The following is a 22,226-nucleotide window of genomic DNA, read 5'->3' on the forward strand; positions in this document are numbered from 1 at the left end:
GAAAAAATTCCTACCCACACCATTATAGCTTTCTATAGCAAGGACATTAAACCCCAGTATTTTAGACCTGTATCAAATCTGTGCAAGAGCGAAAAACACACTGGGGAAGGCTACAAAAGTAGTTGCTGCTGCAGTCAATGTAAGAATAGTCTGATGCAAAATGCTTTAGTTATATTTGATCTCATTTATTTCATTTAGAAGACGTAGTTTCAGATCAGAAGTTATATTTGAATAAAGAAATACATTTTAATTACTTAATCTAATGGAAAAGCTTGCCCCAATCAACACCTTTTCAGAGACCACACAGACACAAGTCAAAGTTTCCAGTAAACAGCCTAGAAACTAATTTAAAAACCAAAAGAGTTTGGTGTTTCTTTTGAACAGCATTGCAAATCAATTATCTGTTCATTTAGAAGCTATTTCCAAGTATCTGAGAGTATTGTTTCGTTTTAAGTACAAAGATTGCTAAGCCTTTCAAACGTCACTTAAAATTTTCAATCTTTAGCGACCCCTTCTTCTCTCCCCACGCCGAATTTCTGAATAACCTCCTCAGTTGCAGGCACCGTCTACCTCCATCAGAAGCATCAGTCTCACACAGCAAGGCGAGCGCACACAGCAGCCACATTCTTCGTGGCCCTGTAAGATCACACCAGCAGCTGGCTGCGCACACAAGAGACTCTTCTTCTCCCAGTGCCTCCAGCAGCGTGCAAGACACTGATCTGACAGCTCCGCATCCCCACGGACTCACACCGGACACAGCAACTCCTCTGCTCAACTGGTACCGCTTGACAGCTTATCCTCACATTTGTTAATCTGGCATGGAAGCTAATCACAGGAAAGATTAACCAAATCTTATTTCATCACAAAGTAAGAATGAATCACAGCGATTTATTAAGGAATTGCTCTTCACTAATTTTGCAAGTGACCATCGATGTGCAAACAAAAGGCACGGCTGAATCTATCGAGCAGTGAAAGAAGGCTGTTTTGTCCTGGGAAGCAGACACTGTACTCCCTCGCTAAATTAATCCAGCAGCAAATTTATGACCACATTCCTCGTTATTTCTTTAGCTGCACAGCTACGCACTAATACCACATACCTATACACTTTAAGCACTGAAGTTCCACAGGAGCACATTAAGCCAGCCCCACATTTTTATTCCCCGAGATGCTGCTGGCAGCTGAGCACTAGGAAAACAGCACAGAAGCTGAGCGAATTGCCCCGGGCTGCTCAGTAACTCACTGGACTGGAACGCAGGAGTTCCTGGAGATCTTCCTCTCAATTAACTAGACTGCACTAACTACGCCCATGTACTCACATACATAATATTCAAATCTATCCTGCAAGGACTGAGGGAAAGGCATAGTGGGCAAACTCTCTCAAGCCCCTAAAGATAATTTAAATAAAAACATTTCCATTTAGTGTATGTGTTTTCTATGCAGAAGCACCTTACAGATTTTTTTTTCCCCAGAATTAGGTGGATTCAGACACAAAGTTAATGTCTATTAATCAATGTAATTTTATTGTACCTTCTTTTTTTTCTTTATATTGATGAATCTTCCCCTTCTTTCCCCAGCCTAGCCAATCTAATCTTGTTATACCTTCATTACTTCTTTTAATGTTGAATCTTCTCCCACCATCCCCAGCCTATTTAAACTTGTATTTTTGATGTTTTTATCTGTGTACTTCACCAAGTAATAATGTGAAGTAGTAAACAATATTAACCTAATATAGCCACATCCTGCCCTAAGATGACTGCTTTCCTTTAATACCTCAAGTAATATTCATTTATGGGATACAGAGAAGAAAAACAGGACTGATTAACGTAATTAGCTTGGAACCATACAATACTTGATAGCCAAAAGAGGAGTCACAGGGACAGCTTTTAACTGAACTCATGTAAATAAGGTCTCACTGAGCAAAAACAAAATCTTAACATTCTATTGTCCACAATAAAGAAAGATCCAAACTAGGTAGATCCACCTGTTTAAATCAGATGGGAATCAAGAATCACTACATCTGGTATGTGCCTTTGCCCCAGGCACAGACTCCAGCCTCCCACTTGCAGGCTGGGCAGCTCACATTGTAACCTAACAACAGCTCAAGGGCTCTGGTTGTCACTGCTGAGCAGCCGTGGTGTTCCAGCATGAAGAGAAAGATCCAAAGATGTTGTCTACAGGTTTGGGAGCCACAAAATGCTGGGACCAAATCCTGACTCCAATAAAGAGCAGAGCCTCATCAAGGTGAGCTGGGTTTCATACTAGAAGGCTCCTCAAAGACATTTCACTGGGAGGAAGTACTAGTCTCCAAGGTTTGACTGGAACTCAGGACCTCTACCCGTGGTCCTCACTGGTGGTGATCTGCAGCACTGGCGCAAAGTGCTGCAGATCTTCTTCCCATCTGTCAAACTGGACTATTACCACCTTCCGTGAGGATTTCACACAAAGGAAGAGTGGCCTATAAGTTCAAAGAAACAGGATTTCATTGTGAAGAATAAGGACTTGATTGAAAATGCTTTTTTATTAGATTATAAGTGATGAATGAATTCTACATCTTTAAACCCACCATGATGGCTAACACAGGTTTTCATGAATTTTTCAAGAGAACTTAAAAGAAATATTAATCTTAAATGCGTAAATATCTGACACTTCAGAACATTAAACATGCAGATCTATGGTTTTGACCATTAACCTGTGTGTTGTAATTAGCCTCCTTGAGTAACAGTGGTAGTTTAAATAAATTGAAAAGTCTCAGACTTAAGAAGCTTACAGTCACCTACCCACTGCTGCTGTTTAAATCAGTCTTCTTTAAACAGCACTTTGATATATTTGTTCAATATAAACACAAGGAAAGACTTTCTCATATTACTCACTCATCAGATTTATTCTTTTCCTACATTTGTACTTAAATCCCAAATATGTTCCCTGCTGGCTCAAATCACAGCATTTTCCTGCTTCTAGTTTGGCTTAAATAAAATCTAAGAAATATAAAGGCTCCTCTATCATTTGCAGCTTCAGCTGAGGATAAAAGATGTTTAGTGCAATAATCAGCAGTCTTGATATGTTGATAACCCCAGAACGGTACATTCCTGGCAATTCAATTCTTCACAGTTCCAGGTTGTATAAACCCTGACACTCAATTTTTCACTGGGAAAAAAAAGTGGCAAAAATTGACCATAATACACTAAAAATCTTTACCACAAAGCTTACTTGCCCAAAGAGCTGTTATGTTCAAAATTTCTTTGTAAGCTGTATTCTCATTTCTCATAACTTCTATTTCAAAACACACCACTTACTTAAAAACCCTTTCTGCTTGCTGTAGTCTTTCTCACCCCAGAGAGAATTAGCCAGTGCACTGTGAAGAACTTTGGGGTCTTTCATCCTGAAACATGTTGCAGGAATAATTGTGATATGTGCAAGTCATTATTTCATTTTTTTTTTTTTAAATGTCCATTAAATTCAGTATTCCTATATTACTGAACTCACTATAACATGACTATTAAAAGACTCAAATCCTCATAAAACCTGTGGTGCAGTCCCTACACAAAATTTCTCAAACCATTTCTCAATTATTTCCTCATGCTCTCCTCGATGTACTAAGTGCAATAGCATCACCTTGTATCATTGCATGCACGTTTTAACTGAAAAGTATTTAAAATCGTATTTGGTGTCATATATTAATGTGGGAAAAGTTTCTTGCAGAACACATCTTTATGGTCTCATTGACTTAATCATGAAGAAGTAGATGCTGTGCATTCAGTTTTTCATTTGTGATGCAACGTTAAGTGTTTAAATCCATGAGGAAAACATACTTGCTGCTACCCAGCAGAATTATTTTGAAGGAATTCTTTAAAATAAAATAAAAAAAAAAAATCAGTGATTTGTATTCTTTTGTTTTGAAACTTCTATGATCAAGGAATATGTGAGTGAAACATCCACAAAAACATTAGTAAGGCATAAAACTCAAAAGTAAAAGTGTCATGAAATAAATTTATGAAAAGTGATCATGCACAGGTAGGATATGAGAAGGAAGGGAAGAATTCAGCTGAGATATCTGAACAAGAAAAGCTTTAGTACAAATGGAGTTGTTTTGCTGTACAATATAGAACTCAGATTGTTACGTAACAAATTGCAGCAACATTTCAGTACTCAGATATATTAGGAAAAAGTAAATCCTCCCCATGTACGAACTGGTTTTAGGCTGTGTAATTTGTCAGAAGTGAGTTGTAGGAGTCCATAGGTTTACTAGACAAAAAATCAGTATCTTGACACTGGGAAACCAATTCTACAATAATAAACACACCACCGAGGTGTCCTCTCAGGTCTGCCTCCCTTTCAGTGTCTGATACACAGCACGTAGAACTGTCAAAGCAATACACAGTATTATGGATAGTTACAACAGTGCTTTGCGACAGAATGACACCTTATTTTATATACATACATACTGTTTCCAGGTATATGACATGAGGCAGTGAAGGCTAATACACATACTGACCTTTGTTCTAAAGTTAGCTGACAAGATAAATAAGACTAATTTTGTAATTCACAGGACACACAATATCATTACTTATAATGACTATTTTTATGTCACAAGATGGGCTACAAAGCAAACTGTTTTCTGAAGTCAACTGAAAAACCTTCATTAACTATTATAAGTAGAAATAAAACAATATTTCAGTCATGCCTTTCTTTAGACCTATGATTAAGTTGTTCTACTCTTTATAATAGAAATCTAAAGCACAACTTAGTGTTAAATTCAGATCCTTTAGTCCAAGCAAGTTCATTTTCAGAAGAATTCTGATTATGAATAACTGCTTTAATTTTCCAATCTTTGAATGGAAATTAAAGGCAATAGAGTCATTTTCAAAACCAATAATACATGGAAAAGATTTCTGAAAACACTAAGGAGAAAGTAAGAAAGCTGTTTTTTAAACTAAATGATGGATTTTCCACAGATAAAATTCTATGGATCACTTCCTTCTTTCCATTACACATTTTACTTATATAACTCACAATTTTGATTGTGTCTGTCTATCAAAATAATTGGAGCTCTGCTACTGTAATCATCCACTTTGAATTTTCACCAAATAACCTCTGCACAGTGTGGGAGTGGTGACTACAGTAGATTAAAAAAAACAGCTTTCAGAAGTTTTGTTAAAATTCATAAGCAAGCCAAAGCAATTAATTAACATATGGGATAAGCCAATGTGATATTCCACAATATAATTATCAGGAAATATGCTGCAAGAAAGAATTTAATGCTGGCAAAAGATTGGATCATGTGATTTTGTGACTAGGTTTTAGTTTCAATTGTTATTTGTGGATTCTGTGGATGCTGCTGCCAATATGCACAGCACAGTGCCATGAAAATGTAGCTACTGTCCAGAAAGTCTCAGGTAATGCACACTCTCAGAGATAAGATAAAATAAAATCAAAAAATTTATCAAATTCAATTAAATCTCAAAGTGGTGACTTTTTAGGAAAGTACTTTCCTGCTTGGGAGAAGATAACTTCACTGTAAAGTCTTTATTGCCAATATAAAAAAAATGATCAACAAATTCATAGCAAAAGAGAGATCTGTATTTTCACTGCCACATGCTAAAATATATGCTTTCATGTGTCTTTAGTAAAAGACATGTTCTATATGCAAACTTTGAAGTTTTCCCAGCTTGGAATCAGAAAACCTTTGAGAAAAATCTGTAATCTGCATAATTGAGCACAGCAGCATTTCTAGTGATTTCTGATGTCACTTTAATTGAACATAAACAAACATTGAGGTTAAAAAGTCTTCTCAGAATCACATTCCAAGTGTTTTAAAAAAAAAAAAGATTAAAAAAAGATAAACATTAGTCTAAGCTACCTTAAAACTCTCAAGAAGTTAAAAGACAAATGAAAAAGAATTAATCTCTTTGCCTGGCTTCTGATTTACATTTGACATATAAATGTCTAAAACACCTAGGATTTTTTCCTTAAGCATAGATATATGTTGCTTTTAAGTACTGCTTGAAGGCTAGTTACTGTACAGATCACTTACACCACATACTAATAGCAATCCAGGACTTACATGTTGGCAGCTTCATCTGTATTAAAATTCACATGCTATGCAAAGCGTATTCCAACATAAATTAACTAAGATGGTAGTGTTCCAGCACTATGTATTTGTTCACTGCTGAAGCTCAATGCTTTATGTACTTACACTTGCTTCTTTTAGGAAATAATCTTCTGCAGTCTAAACTTCCATTTTGGTGGGTCTCTCACTTGGGTCAAGAGTAGCAGCATATTTGCACTTCTAAAAACTGTTACCCCAGACCTCTTTAGCACTCTTAATAATCAGTGCCAGTGAAGCACACTCTGGCCGTTCCCTATATTCAGTTACTTTAATCTTCTATAAATGCTAAATATAGTAGGAAATATATGTGGTAATAATAATTATGTTAAATCCTTACATTTTAGGGCTTAAGCAGTAACTCAAAACCAATGCATATCGCTTTATGCATGTTGTATAAATTAAATCATGTATTACCGTATTCAATCATTTTTTCAGTTCTGCTACCTAATAGCTCTTTTCATAAAAGGAAGTAGTTCATCAATTCCTAGTACACAGTGGGTGATCTTTTACTCAAATCAAGTAGCAGCAGCTGTTAACAAAAACACACTATTTGTCCTTAGTTGGCAGAATTATCCTGCAGCTTACTTTTGTGTTTGTAATCAAATCTGCGGGATTGCATTCACCTCATTTATTTCTGTATCTGCAGAGGATTGTTGAAGTGACAGCCTGGACTAACTCAGCTGAAAGAATGGATTTAAAATTCAAATTGCAACTCTAGTCCTAAGAATAAGCTAAAGAAATGGGTACAATTGTGACAGTTTTAGGAAAAAAAAAATCCATACCATTCTGAATGATAGCAAATACAAGCAGAACATTCCTTCCTTCCATGGGAAGGACCTGTGTGAAGACAGAGTAGTAGAAGCTACTATATGCTAGGTCATCATGATAACACAAGAGGAAAAATAAAAACAAAACAAAACAAAAAAACCAAACCTTTCATTAAGATGAACAAAACCGAATTACAAAGAAGAACATCTTAAATGCTTTTGTAAAGGAACTGAAATTAGCCTAATTTCTAAACCACAGGAAAATTTTCAGAAAGAACCACTTTCCTGGTTTCTAAACCACAGGAAAATTTATTGGTAACTTCGAGACACATAGATATTAAAAAATGATTGCAACCATGAGCAATGGGCACATGGGCAAAGCTGCTTATTTTCCAATGGAAGCCAAAATTAACTAGACAACAAAACATGGCTGAGAAAGATATACCTGAAATCCTACTACTCTCCTTTTGTGGCTATAAATAGCAATCCAGGAGGTAGGTTCTTCAGTTGTTGTTTGAATTACAAGTGGTTAGCAGCTTCTCTTTAAAGAGGTCCAAAATAGGTGACTTCAAGCCTTGCATAAAGTGAGTTGATTCTGGGTTCAAATGGCCTCCTTCGCTTTACGATGTTCTAAAGTAAGCCTGTCTCGGTCAATGACCTAGCCAAGTCCAGAAGTAAGGCACTTCCTCCGTCTCCTGGTGAAGTTCTACCACCAAGGACACAAGTGGTGTGCAAATACTGTAAGATCCTATATGACTGTGAAGCTCACAGGTGATCATCTGGGAAAGTCTGGTTCCTCTCCCTTCTGCTAGGACTGGTTTAGACAATTTTCATGGAACAGCTTTTGAATAAATGACCACTTTTGCCATCAGGCTGGCAAAAGGGACTTGTTTAAATGTGTGAGGAAAAGTGAACACCAAAAGCATTGAAGAGTTCCTCATAGCAACCAAAACACATTCTAAAGCAACATTTCTGACCACATGCTACTGCAAAATAAGACATAGATTTAAGGAAGCAATTACTGCAAATTGCCATACACATCTCATGCTTTTAGAAGTAAGTTCAAATGCATCAATGCAAAGAAAAGGATCACAACGTAACCACCACCACAACTGGACACCAATGCAGAGATCAACGTTCATTGTCTATTGCGGAAGCAGAGCTGTAAACTAAAAAGAGTCAGAATGGATAACGAGACTTAAGTAAAATTTACAGCAAGTCCAACGTACTCCTCCACTGCCAGTGATGTTTAAATAAAATTGCCTATTTACCTTGGTCTCTGAAAGGTCTGTCTCTGAAACTTAGCCCCATCACTTCACAATTGCATAGTAAGCAAAGATTAATTTCAACTTATCAGGAGTTCCATAACTGATAAATAGTAAAATTTGTAAAACCTCTTCATTAATGTTTATTATGTATCTGTCATCGCTGTGTTTTCAAACCAGGCTTTGTCTTACAGAAATGCAATTAAAACATTCTTTTATAAGTAGTTTCCTGTGAATGCATGCAAGAAAAATGGTTTTGTCTAATGCTAGGAAGATGGACCTAAAAAAAGCATTCTGAAACTCAATTACTAACCCAAGAAAACTTCCATTTTTCTCCTTAAATAAAAATATCATCCTTGGTGTACATTAGGGCAAAAGGAAAGAACATTAAATAGAGCTGAAATTTGTGGGGGTTTTTAACAGCAGTTCCTCAGTACGTTGATTAGCAACTAATATTTCAGAGCAAAATCAGTCCAGGGAAGTGTATCACATATTAGAGGGCAGAGTCCACTGCACACAATGCAAGACTACAGTAGAGTTTTCATAGTAAATCTTTAATGCCACGTGAAAAATTCTACACAGTCAGAATGAGGCATATTCATGTATTTAGTAAAAAAGGGAATTATGAGAACCACAACTCTTCTCTAACATCTGAGATATGGGTTGTTTTTTTTTTAAATAAAGATTTGCCTTTGGCAGCTGAAAGAGGTTGAACTTAGCATGCTTTCTTCCTAAGGGAGGGAAGAGCTAAGCCGCTCTCCTGACAGATTGGTCTGACCCTGTCTCTCAAAGCCGAGAAGAAAAGAGGAGGAGAGGAAAATGACAGCAAGTCCCTAATGAATGACCACAATATATAAAATCAGTAAGATTTACATTTATAATTGAACTGTTAAGAATAAACATTTCATTGGTCTTTTAGCACATCATATCATCACTTAATGTGTTTGGCAATACCTACTGTGCCTAGAAAATTAAGGCTAGTGGCTGTGTGTCACTATGAACAGTAACTTTGCAACTCTCCTAGTAACCTTAGCACTCCTTCCTTAAGCTTTGATGTGCAGACTTTTCTACTAAAAATTTGAAACGAACATTACATAAAAATCCCTATTTTTCTGAATACTTCTTTGATTATTACCAAATTACAGCCACCATGCTTCTTTCTTTAGTTTCTACTACCCAAAACTTTTGGCATCTCAGCGTAACTGCTTTTGCTGCCAAGAACACTCAGAGACCACTCCTTACATCTCTTATCTGGAGAGACTTCACCTGCGTACCTACTTAAATCAGCAGGGTTAGCTGTGTAAAAGCTATTGCTTTTGGACATGGGGTTCAACAGGCACACTGTAGAAAGTATTAAGGAGTGCATGAAGAATATTTTAGAGACAAGGACTGTTTTCCAGCAAGGCTATATATAAGTTACCAAGAAACAGAATGAGAGAGAGGATAACTAGCTGCTCATCGTATTGCTCCCTATTAAAAAGTGAGGGGCAAAATAATAACAAGGAAAAAAAAAAATCAATAACTTCATTTGGAGACATTTAACAGAGTATCTCACAATTCCTGATTGAGCTCTCCATTTCTTTGCTCCCCTAGCTCATTTTTGCAGCATGCTGCAGAAATGCATTGCAGAGCTAATAAAAATGCAATATATTTTTTAAAGAGTAAAGTTTGACGGAGAAGAGCAGGTAGGCCTCTATCTTAGCCAAAGAAATAATAATGAATTCTGCTATTTGAACAGCACCGCTGGCAATGCAATAATCTCCAGCATTAGCAAACTATTCTACGAGCATGTCCACTCCTTTAATACTCGTGGGATAAAGAATAAAGAGTATGAGTCAGATTCTCAGCTGCTGTAAATTGGTACAATTCCATCAAAATCAGTGCAGAGCTACTGTAGGAGTAGTACAAGAATCTAACCCAAATTTTCAAGAACTTCATGAACATAGAAAAAAACCACTGTATTTTCTACCCTTACTACTTTTATTGTACGTTTTCCTTCACTAGAAGGAAAAAAAAAAACCCACACACCAAAACAAACAACCTTGCAGAAGAAACCTCCAATCTGCCCAACCTCACTATGCTGATCCCTTGATGCTTATCAGCATAGTAGCATCTGCCAGACTGCACATACCTCCCCAGTTTCTATTTATTGAATAGGTAGGTAAAAGAAAAACATGTTTAAGCTGAATCACCCAAGTTAGACCACAAAACCTGCTAATATTGGTTATTGCTATAAAATAATAATTATTAATACAAGTTAACACAGACCTTGATAATAACAAGATCTGAAAAGAATTCATATTGTGTGGGTTGGAGAAATAAGTCTTTAAAATAGTTACTGCATTTTTTTAAATTTTGTCATGGCATCTTAGGATTTTCACAGCTCATTATCAAAAGTTAACAGGACAATGCAGTTGACGGCATCCATCAACGAATTTTGGAAAGAAAAAGGTTCTTGAAAAGCTGCAGTAAATAAATTGTAGTTTCTTCTGTTATTTCCACTTTGTATCTATTAAAACCTGAACAATTATAACACTTCTTACAATATATTAGTCAACATGTATTAGTCATAATCTATGTTTCCCAGTGTAGATTAGTAAAATTTGGCCTTGAGCTATACCTGGCCCGAATTCCAAAAAGCAACGACAGTTATTTTCTTCTTACTTAGAAAAGCACAACTGTAGCCTTAATAAGTTTTCTTATGAAACAAAACTGAATGCCCCCCTCACAGCTGGGTGATATACAGGGATAGACAAATATAAGAATCAAACAAGAATATACACAACAAGTACTGCTGATAAAAGACCCAATAATATAAGTCATAACTGCTAGCTAAAAAGGAAAGGTGTAGAATTTTTTTTATTTTTTAATACTTTTGCTTGGTCACTATCTGATGAAGGACTGAAATCACTAGTTCCAACAGGTACCAAACAAACGATCCCAGCTGATGTCTGATCCTCGAGAGGGAATGTCATTCAATGAGTTAGAGACTTCAGTACAAAGGAGCGCAGAACCTGGCAGTGTATTGAACAGGGGTGTATTGGCATGGAGACCTAAGGAAAGGAAGATGTCTTCTAGCTGTTTAGATTTGCTCAAATTTTAGCTTTCTGTGCCATCCTAGGAAGACGCTGAGGCCGTTTTTCTTATCCTGCTCTCTGACTTTTGGCCTGGTGCTGAAAGGCCCGAAAGAGGATGGGCTCTTTAAACATGAAATTGGTGTTGACCTTTCCAGTTGCAAAATGCTGCTTTCAGCTTTTACCCTATTTTAGGAGCACGTACAAAGTTTAGGCTGTTTTGCAAACCCCAGTCAGCCAATGCTCTTGTGACCATTCAACCTTAACATTATACGGGGCAGGGAGGAAGGGGAAGGAATAAAGTTATTTTGTCCTTGTAGCTAGCTGGAGATTTCGCAAAAAATAAATACAAGGATACATTCACAAAAATATATGTTTAAATATGTGCTTCAATGATCTTCAGTTAAAGTTTAAATTCTTATTTATTTACAAAACATTGACTGCCATTTGGATTTGTTGCTTTAAGACCTTTAATAATTTTTAACTATAAAAATCATTCATATAATTGCCACTTCTAAATAGACAAAGTAATATAGATATTATTATTTAAACTGCAGGCTTAAAAAAGAATTTAAAAATATCTTTTAAAGTGTTCCTAGGAGTAGTAGAGGACTTGCCACCACCCAAGGAATAATGTATTAATTCTAGTAGCTTTTTTAACCATCCCAAAGCAGTAACAAATCAACTAAAGAATTCAAGGAGGGGGAAGGGGAAAATCCCAGATCCCACGGCATTACTGGAATGCCTGCTATGAGCTTCAAGACACTTAGTTTTTTTTCCCTGAAGTTATTTCCTTATCAATGACTGCTTGCTAGAAAAACTGCAAATAGAAGTATCTACAAGGTAAAGTTTCTACGGAAGAACAGTCCACAGTGAAAAGATTAAGAACGTTTACTTTAAAATTCAGACAGGCTCCAAGATAGGACAGAAAGGAACTGCTTTTTTTGTGGGGTGCAGGGTGTTTGGAGTTTGGTTTTCTGGGGTAAGGGTTTTGATTTTGTACTTGTTTATTTTTTGGGGTTTTTTTTAATTGCAACGTTCTGGTGCACACGTGTGTGCGCGCACACATGTGTGTGTGTGTGTGTATTCTGAGCACGAAATAAGAACTTTTGATTAAATCCAGAGGGAAAAAAAATGAGGTAGCTTGACACAACGTTGACCAAAAAGACACAACATAGCCAAAAAGGGGGGGGGGGAGAAAAACACACCAAACAAACCTTATTTTTTATGAATACCAAACATTCCTTCTTTTTCATTTCCAAAAACAGCTGAAACAGTTTTGGTTATGACTATCTGTGAAAAGATCTGAGGCATTTCTCCCATTCCTAAAATACTTGACTGAAAAAGTCATGTATTATAGACTAAGGCTTAGCTGAACACTATGGTGGTCCCCTGAGATGGTCTGTTAGACTTACAGGTATAGAACAAACTATCTGTCACATACAATTTCAAGAATGTTTGCTAGAAAAGAATATTCGATCTTATCAAAACACTGATAGACTCTATATACAAACACTGGTGCTAGATTTCCTGAGGAACAAATGTTCCTTTTAAAAATGAATGGTATTTTCCACATCATCCCTACTGTTCAGCATTCCCGCACCATAACGTGAAATCAGGAGTCCAGCAGGGTTTTTACTGGAGAATTTACAGAACTCATTCTGTAAATCTTGAATTGTAAATCTTGACCATGCCTGAAGTTTTTTGGGTAGGAATGCTGTTGCCTTTTTTTTTTTAAAACATATTTTTAGGATTATGGGTAACCACAGTGCACCTGTAGAAATCTACTGGTCCGTTCTCTCAAGACTCTTGTGTTCATGACTAAGATGAGCTCCCTGACATGGGCTTCTCCTAGACAAACATTATGTAAGTGAAGAGTTAAGTTTTAATAGGCACTACTCCATGTATACCAGGTGACTTTAGGGAGACCAACAGTACTTGATAGAAACTAGTCTATATCAATTAAGATTAACAATGCTAATGATATTAAAACTGTATGAAATGGTATTGAGATGAACCAATGCTACTTCACCTTTCTTGTATTGCTTTGCAAATTGAGTTTTACATAACAGGGTTGGAAATATTGCACTGGAAAGTATGACCCAGCTATCAACTGGGTCCAGGTGGCACACATGCAGCATAGTCTCTGCTATGAGAAGGCACATCAGTGTCTGAAGCGTAGCTCCCTCAGAGCTGGCATGTGCCCTTAGAGTCATGTGAGACCTCTGGACTCTGAAATGTCCTTTTCCCCTTGGAAAGCAGTGCACTGAAAGCATCTCTCTCCAAATACATCCTCAACCTTCCAGAAGGAAGCAAACACACTGTTGGGTTGTACAACAATCTAGTAACCACTGTCACATTTACAGTGTTCTGTTACCAACATGTCCAGAAGACACTGGTTCCCTTGGCCAACGTCTCAGTTACCTTCTTCACAGGTTGAGCTTCCAGTGCTTTACTTGTACCCACCATGGCAGTTACATGTATTTGGTTTCAGTAGCCAGGGGCTGCAGGGTTGACCTGTGTGGGAGGGGGCCATGACCTGCCCTGTGCCTGTCATGGCTGCTCCAGCCAGCTCTGAATCCGCTATAACAAAACCGTCATGTGCCAAAACTTCAGTCAGCTAGAGGAACCCATGATCCGTCTACTAAAAACATATTTTTAAAAGCGTGGCAGCTGCTAGAGGCAGGAGAAATGAAGGAGATGTGGGGAGAAGCAGAAGAGACACATGGAAGGAGGTGTTGTTGGTGGGACGGCTGGAGATGCACTCTCAGAAGGAGGCACGTCATGCCAGGGGAGGGACGTCCCCGAGGGGACTGCAGCCCGCGGGTGACCCACACTGGGGCAGCACAAAACGAGTAAGATACAAGGAGCAGTAGACGAACACAAGTAAGAAACCAAGAGCAGCAGAAAGAAGCCATTGCACCATGCACTGCCTGTCACCTCACCAAAGGAACTGGGGCAAGCAAAGGGCAACCCACGGCAAAAAACAAGGGAAGTTTGTCCTGGGGGCAGAAGGGAGAGAGGTGTTTCCCCTAGGTGTTCGTTAAAGTTTTATGTTTTGAGGTGTGTGTCCCCCCCCGCCCCAAGATCCAAATCAGCAATCAGAATGTTGTGTTATTTGGCAATAAATTATGTAAAAAATTCCCCAAGTTGAGACTATTTTGCCAGCAACACCATATGGCTTAAATAAACCATGACAACCACCACTTCCTTACAGCCTCACAACAACGGTAATTGGTAAGACCAAGTTTTCTACGTTTTAGCCAATAATGAGATTTTAACTGTTTCTGGTTTGTGCATGCCTCTCATACAATTTATAAGCTACTCTACTGAAAACGCACCCGTTAAAATTTAGTCAGTCCTGCTGACAATACTCCTCGTAGGTGCATTTTGTTTTGTACAATCTGGTCCTAAACATCTCAAGAGACAGACCCCTTCAGCTCCCCACAGGGTTGTTTCGCAGCTTAGCATGTTTGCTGGAAACCTTCTCATACCCAACTTCCCTCTAAAGCTTCCCTTTATTAATTTCAAACAAGTCTCATTATTGTAATGCTTTGGTACTTCTCACTGAGCTTACTTTCTTGTTCCCTAAATTCATCAGGTATTAACTCAGCTTTTTTGGGTTTTGTTTTAAATAGCTATTTTTAATGACCTGTCCACACCAATTTCCTTTTAATATCCAAAGTCAACTAGAACTTTCATATTCATTTGCAGAATTGCAAAATAAAAAACAGTACAAATAAGGACACTGGGACACCGTGTCCCTGCACATGGCAGGGGGGTTGGAACTAGATGATCTTTAAGGTCCCTCCCAACCCAAACCATTCTATGACCCTATGACCAGAAGAATCATAGATCTAGACCAAAACTACTCTTTAGAAGCCTCTAGTCTTTACTTTCTCCCATCTTCTTCTTGGTGGCAAGTTACACAGGCAGCTTGAGTGCTTCATCCCACCAACCTTATCTTTTCTGCCCTATCAGCAGTCAGCTGAACTTGGAATGCACCTTCGCAGAGCCAAGGAAAGCTGCAGACAGGATATAGCCAAGGAGAAAGAGAAGTTTATAAACTACCGATAGTAATCAAGGCCTATTGCACTTGAGCAAACAAGCCCTAATTTTCCATCAGGTTCCCCACATCCAGCAGCCTTCTGATACTAGGTAGCTGAAAAACGGCTTCTGTATTTTAAGATGTCAGTGTAAACAAGTTTACAAATCATTGCAGATCTCAACTAGAGTACAATAAATCTGATACTGTCCCCAGACTTTCAGTTTTCAATGTGCATCAGCCTGTTTCGTTAATTCACACTGTAAACACCCGATAGAAGGGTCACGGGGAATCATGGGTCTTATGGATGATAACCATTAAGGCAACTGTTTGAGGCTTTTGGTACACACTGCTTAGTTTCAAGTTCTTGGAGGAACAGGAGTTTCTTTCAGAAACGGTAGATTGCACAGGCTCAGTACTGCAGTATAGATGAACCCAGAGCATAGTTAAAATCTATAGTGCAATATAAATTGTCTTTTCAGGGAAAGACAGTTGATACGCTTATCCTAATTATATTTCTCCTATTAGGAGATATTTTATTTCTCAGGAAAATAAAAACATCATTTGCAATGAATTTGCTTTAAAGAATCATAAAGCAGCCTTGACAGCACTCTCAGGTGAAATCTGCCTTATAACGAGACATCATTAGCATATAAGTAAAAAATACCACACAATTAGTGAAGAGACAGAGTATCTACATACATTGTTAATTTGTCCAAGTGCTCATGTGTTATAAACATTTCAGATTTCATCCCTTGAAGTTAACCACGCAGAGAATGAATTCTGCATAGACTTTGCACTGGTGACAACATTACAAGAAAGCAAGTATGGCCTAATGACTAAGGTCCATCTACCTTACCACATCGTAAGAATGACTGCAGTATGATGTAAGGGTGCCCACAGTAGCTTTAAGTTTCAGCTACAACAGCATGGAAACTGGCACATGGTGATTCGCGAAGCAGCACCTCCATAACTGCATCTCAAATATGGCTCCCTTGCTATCCTACAGCATAGGAGCCATGAAATCAAAGACTCCTGAAAACTGACTGCAGCAGCAACTGTAGCAGACATGAATAACATTCTTCCATGCCTAGCATATAAAAAGGCAAATATCACAATACAAATAACAGGAAAAGTTTAGGAGTTCATAAGGATACCAAAATCAAGAATCCACTTGCAAATCTGAAGGCGCATGATTCAATTCCCATTGAAGTCAGTGGTAAACTTAGCAGTGGCTTCAATTACTTTGGCACAAGCAATAATTCTGACATCCTCCATTAAGAATGCCTACAACTGCAGCTACAATACCAGACAGGTGGTGTTGCAGCTGTAGTTTACCAACACAAAGACCTCTCTGTGTAAAATAGAACTGTTTGGAGGTCACACACCAAATTAACTCACCCTGATGAAGCAAAGGCAGTCTACAGGTAAAAATCACTGTTTCAACTGACAGCTTATAAAAACAATGACATTACAAAATAGAAGAAGGGGGGGGAAATCCCCCCAAAAACACCACACACACCCTCCCCCCTAGTACTATAAAAGTACATAGTTATTACAATAAGTTTTCCCACTCATCACTGATTTTTCTGGATTTTAATTGCACTTCATAAAGCACAAACCTAAATGCCAAACGCCAAGAATGGCAGAGAGTCTTGACTGGATATTATCAAAAGTAGCAAGTCAGCTTGTGTTCAGTTTCTGCAGGTTGGATGTTTACGTCTGCCAACTACAAAAGTCGTAATACAATTTAATACTCTCATCTTTTATTTGCCAAAAAGACAGATTATTTGTTACAAAGGAGGTAGGGTAATTGGATCTGGATTCTGGCATTTTCTGGCTTGACTTTATGATGCAACATTAGGTCCCAAATCAGCAGAGACTTCAGTAAGGTTACTAAATACATGAAGTTAAATGAGATTTATCTTAGAAGGACTGGGATACGCAGTTGTTCATATACAACCACTAAGTAACCTTAAATGTGTTGGGATTTTTTTTTTTTTTTTAAATCATTGTTATAATAAAATTTTTAAAAATCATTCTAAGAACTTCAAGTTTGTTTATATATAACACAATTACTTAAAACCAAAATTTATCTGCAATTTAATTCAGTTTGAAATATATTTTGTAGACCATCAATTTTCATTCCCAAATAAAATATTCAAAAACATTTCACTCCTTACACAAGATCAAGTTACAGAACTGAAAAACAGCTAGAAATGGAATTGAAAAGCACCCAAAAAGATAAACCCAAAACTTACACAGCAAACAGTTTCCAGAAGGTCTATTAAAACGCATAATAATACTTTCACCAAATAGGCAATACAATAAAAAGCATAAATAGCAATAGTAGCAAAGTCTCAACCTTATTTCCTTTTCAAGCTTGCTACTTACTGTAGAAACCCAAATCTATCTGTGACTTTGTAAAGACGATAGTCAGCATCTTCCCACGGTTCAATCTGCGCACCCTCCCGTCCCTAAAAGAAAGAATAAAAAAAAAAGAGCGAAACTAAGTTTTATGACACAATAAGCTAAGACACAGAAGACGGGATTCAACCACTCAAAGCATGATCTTTGGGACACACTGGTAGTAGGGTAGAGGAGGGGGAAGAGAACACTAGTCCTAAACTGACCAACCAAGGGAGAAGGGGGAAAAGGAAAAAAAAAAAGAGGGGGGGGGGGGGGGGGGGCAAACCTCCCCCAACCCCTACAAACAGTATTTTCATCACAGGAAACCTCTTTTGGTCACTGCTACACACAGAATAGATTTCAACCACTGATTTCAACCACAGACTCATAATAATATCACATCTGTTGTTAATCTCCACAACAGTCCATCAAGGTCCCCATACAGTGCCCTCTACTCATTTTATTTCCATAATCTATCTTTCCTGAACCATCACCTGACAACAGCACATACTGTGGACAGTCTCAAGCCAATGTCCATGCTGACTTCCAGCAACTGTCAAACAGAATACAGCATTGAGTTTTCCCTCAATGAAGCACTCATTCATGTTCCTCTCTCCTACTCCAATTGCCAATTTTCGTAAGACTTGCAGAAATTTAAGTATATTTCAGCTATATATTCTTCCGGTATGGGCTATGCGCAGGTTACTGGGTGTGAAGAGAGGCCACCACTCCGAACACAAACCATGTGTATGTTTTTTCCTTATTAAAAAAACAGCCACTCACTCAGTGGTTGTTTGCACAGTGTGCACTTAAGTCTAGCAAGTAAAACGTTTCATGAACTCTACAAACAAGCCTATTGCTCAGTACTCCAATGGCACTTATAAAGTCCATAAGTGTTACAAGAATATGCGAATAAGGTGTAGGCATTCTAGGCATACTCTGTGCCAGGCTTCTACTTTACAAGTAGTTCAAGGAATAAAAAAGGATAGGACTAGGGTATTTCTTCAATTCCTCACAGCAGTCATAGAATCGTTTAGGTTGGAAAAGACCCTTAAGATCATCCAGTCTAACTGCAAACCTAACACTGCCAAGTCCACCACTAAACCATGTCCCTAAGCATCATATCTACACGTCTTTTAAATACTTCCAGGGATGGGGACTCAACCACTTCCCTGGGCAGCCTGTTGCAATTGCTTGACAACCCTTTTGGTGAAGAAATTTTTCCTGATATCCAACCTAAACCTCCCCTGGCACAACTTGAGGCTGTTTCCTCTCATCCCATCACTTGTTACTTGGGAGAAGAGACCAACACCCACCTCGCTACAACCTCCTTTCAGGTAGTTGTAGAGAGCAATAAGGTCTCCCCTCAGCCTCCTTTTCTCCAGACTAAACAACCCCCATTCCCTCAGCCACTCCTCATAAGACTTGTGCTCTAGACCCTCCACCAGCTTTGTGGCCCTTCTCCGGACACGCTCCAGCACCTCAATGTCTTTCTTGTAGTGAGGGGCCCAAATCCAAACACAATATTTGAGGTGCGGCCTCACCAATGCCGAGTACAGGGGGACGAGTGCAGTACAGTCTGACAAACAATTTAGTTCACCTATCTTTTAAGTTCTCTTTAATGATTTAAATGTTTCTACTACCATAACCAAAAATTAAATGAAGAAAAAGTAAAATAAGAGTCCTTCTGATCTCATAGATATAACTGAGCATCCTCAAACATCCCAGTTTCATTAATTCTCATACATTACACTACCTTAAAATAGCCCCAAAGCAACTTGCAATGCACCCGAAAAATGAGTTGATTGAGACGTTATCCAGAATATCACCCGTGGAGGGAGAATTTAATTCACCCAGAGGCCAGTGTATCATGAAACCATCAAATTAGTACTACATAGAGTATTTTAAACAAAAGCTAGCGGGAACCATGATTCATTTTTTAAACAGACATATTACTAAGATTTATTATAAAATGTCTTGAAAATTATCAAGTTCACTTACTCTGTCATACTTGGCGACTATCTCTGCTCGTTCTTGGGCAAGTTTGATAGCAGCATCCTGTTCAGCATCTGCACCTGTGGAGAATTAAAATAATGCTGTTCAGATTCTCTCCCTTGTGAACAAAGAACTGCAGCTAAATACTTGGAAAATAAACTTCAACTTTAGAGAGACTACTCGGACGGACAAATGCCAAAACAATTCTATCAAAACAAAATATGACCTTGGTGCATGTCTTGAATACTGTTCAGAGTAAAGTACAATTATTGGATGGTATCCTAACTGCTTAGTTTACAATGTTCCCAATTTTCCATCAAAGCAGGTATTTATAAAGTTAAAAAAATAATACCCCACAACCCACTAACTGAAAGACTGAACAAAGTAGTAAAAGCTACTAGTTGCCAATTCCACAAACGTCACATAGTCAAAGAAAGCTGAAACATACACTATTGTTTTAAAACAAAAGTGTGAACTATTTACAAGATTCATAGAGAGGGATTAGAGTACTGATGAATGATGAAGAAATACTGCATGACTTCATTTGAGAAATTGCCTAAGACTTATTTCTCAGAAAACAGGGAAGGACATCGTTATAGTATCAGAACTGCAACTTGGGCAACCCAGAGCTGGAATAAGCATAATGATATGACAACAGGAAGGCTGGCAAGCAAGAAAACATGGATGCATGGGTAAGCGTTGGTCATTAGTACCCTGCAGATACAGCAGAGTTTACTACAGTGGTGGAGTTAAAGTTTAGATGAATCTGTTTTGATCGAGAGAAGGTGAAGCAGACTCTGCCTGTAACTGAATTAAGGCAACAATGTCAAGGAACCTAAACCATCTCTGGAACATGGACAGGAACGTAAAGAGGGCACCATGAAAGTAAAAGTAAGAAAGATGCAGCTTTGAATATTCAACAACATAATGCACTTCGATATCCCAAATACGATTATGATTTCAAACCAATGAGGCAAATCAGTTTTAACCAATGATAATTTTGTGACAGATTCAAGAGCTAATTTGTTTCGATTATTAAAAAAAGCAATGAACTCCAGATAAAGCAAAGCTTTAAAAAGGTTTGAAATAATTTTCAAGCACACACTGTTATAAAAATAACTCCAGACGTGTTTTTTCTTCACTGTTTAGTTCATGGCAACATAATGAACTTCAGGAATTGTATGTATCAACCGTCTGGGCCACGAAACAGAAAAACAGATCAGATATTACCGTTTTCTATCATATGACATTAACAACACATTTATTTGTTCAAACCCAGCATTTCTTTAATAAATTTACCTGCATATTTCTCAGATACTTAGACAAGAAGTTGTGCCAAGGTGGCCTTCTAAATCATCTGTTAGAGATTTAGCATGGTGTCTGCATGTTTTCACTTGAAGTTTCTTTAGGGGAATGCAGAGAGAACCTCAGTATGCCCCATTACGGACACAAGCACCAGCGTTCAGGCAACAGCGATGCTTGCCCCAGACTTCCCCTAATGGAAAGTCTGACTGTTTCTTTAAAGTTTTCTCCAGAAGTTACACTTGGTTATCCTGGCCCCTTTCTGCTTGTCACCATCATCTGCCAATCATATTGCTCCCATTTATTAGCGAGGACATCGAGCTTTGTCATTTTTTCCAGTGTGCACCAGAACAAGCACACATGTATTTACACAATTATTTGAGAGAGAAAAAAAATATAATTAAGAATTTCATCTGCTATGTTTGGAAGCTATGCGTCTCTGTGCCACAACACTGATAAATAATTTCCTCTAAGGTGAGAAGCAAGTAGACTCATTTCATACTGCGCAGCCTTTGGTGTTGTCCAAGCAGTGCGCCGTTCCTCCTACTCCTTCAGGTGCTGGATCCACCTTTATTCCTAAGCTGAAAGAGGATTCCAAGACACAAAGCAGTTTGGTTTCAGGTTTGTTTTTCTCTGATGCAGTTTTATAGCGACTGTGGGACTCTGTTACCCAGTTACCTATGTGAACGCTGACCAAGACACAACTCTTACACACCAACCGCAGCGCCCTTCTAGAACCCCAGCACTGTCACCACACAAGGGCACAGACTGAACTCTATGCTACTCCGAGTGCATTCAAGCACTATATAGTCCCCGACACAATTATAACAATCTGGGTTTTATCCTTTACTAGTTGACATACTATGCCTACTAAACCGACAACATCCACTAAAGCTACCAAATCAACACTGACATAAAGTAGTACATGAAGCTTAGCATTACTTTCAAAGTGAGAAGCTAAAGGAACCATAATCAAAATTAAATTGCATTTTCTTTTGTAAGACACAAAGAGATCTGTGCTTACAGCAAGTCCTTATAGAACGTCAATATAGGTTTTTTAAAAAGTAAACTTTATGCTCGCTTAGAAAGCTGACATTCCTTCAGAGAATTCAAGTACTGAGCAATCCTAATCTTCACTTCTCCAATGGACAGATCTGGGGGAAAAGCTTACTTGCTTAAAGTTAAGACTGCTGCTGGGCTTCAAGAAATGGGGAAAAATTCCTATCACTATTTTCCCAGTAAACAAGAGATTAGATTTGATTT

General features: G+C 38.0%; 1 protein-coding gene across 1 annotated transcript in view; it reads right to left on the reverse strand.

Moving 5' to 3' along the window:
* USP6NL (USP6 N-terminal like) overlaps positions 1 to 22,226 on the reverse strand; it is a 126,252-nt gene that overhangs the window by 50,780 nt on the left and 53,246 nt on the right. Inside the window, exons 2-3 of the mRNA XM_009321744.1 lie at positions 19,668 to 19,741; positions 17,652 to 17,734 (exon numbers count right to left, since the gene is read on the reverse strand). Of these exons, the coding sequence (XP_009320019.1) occupies positions 17,652 to 17,734; positions 19,668 to 19,741 (157 nt within the window). The remainder of the gene's footprint in view (positions 1 to 17,651; positions 17,735 to 19,667; positions 19,742 to 22,226) is intronic.

Source organism: Pygoscelis adeliae, unplaced genomic scaffold (assembly GCF_000699105.1).
Source record: "Pygoscelis adeliae isolate BGI_AS28 unplaced genomic scaffold, ASM69910v1 Scaffold202, whole genome shotgun sequence".
Classification (NCBI taxonomy): Eukaryota; Metazoa; Chordata; class Aves; order Sphenisciformes; family Spheniscidae; genus Pygoscelis; species Pygoscelis adeliae.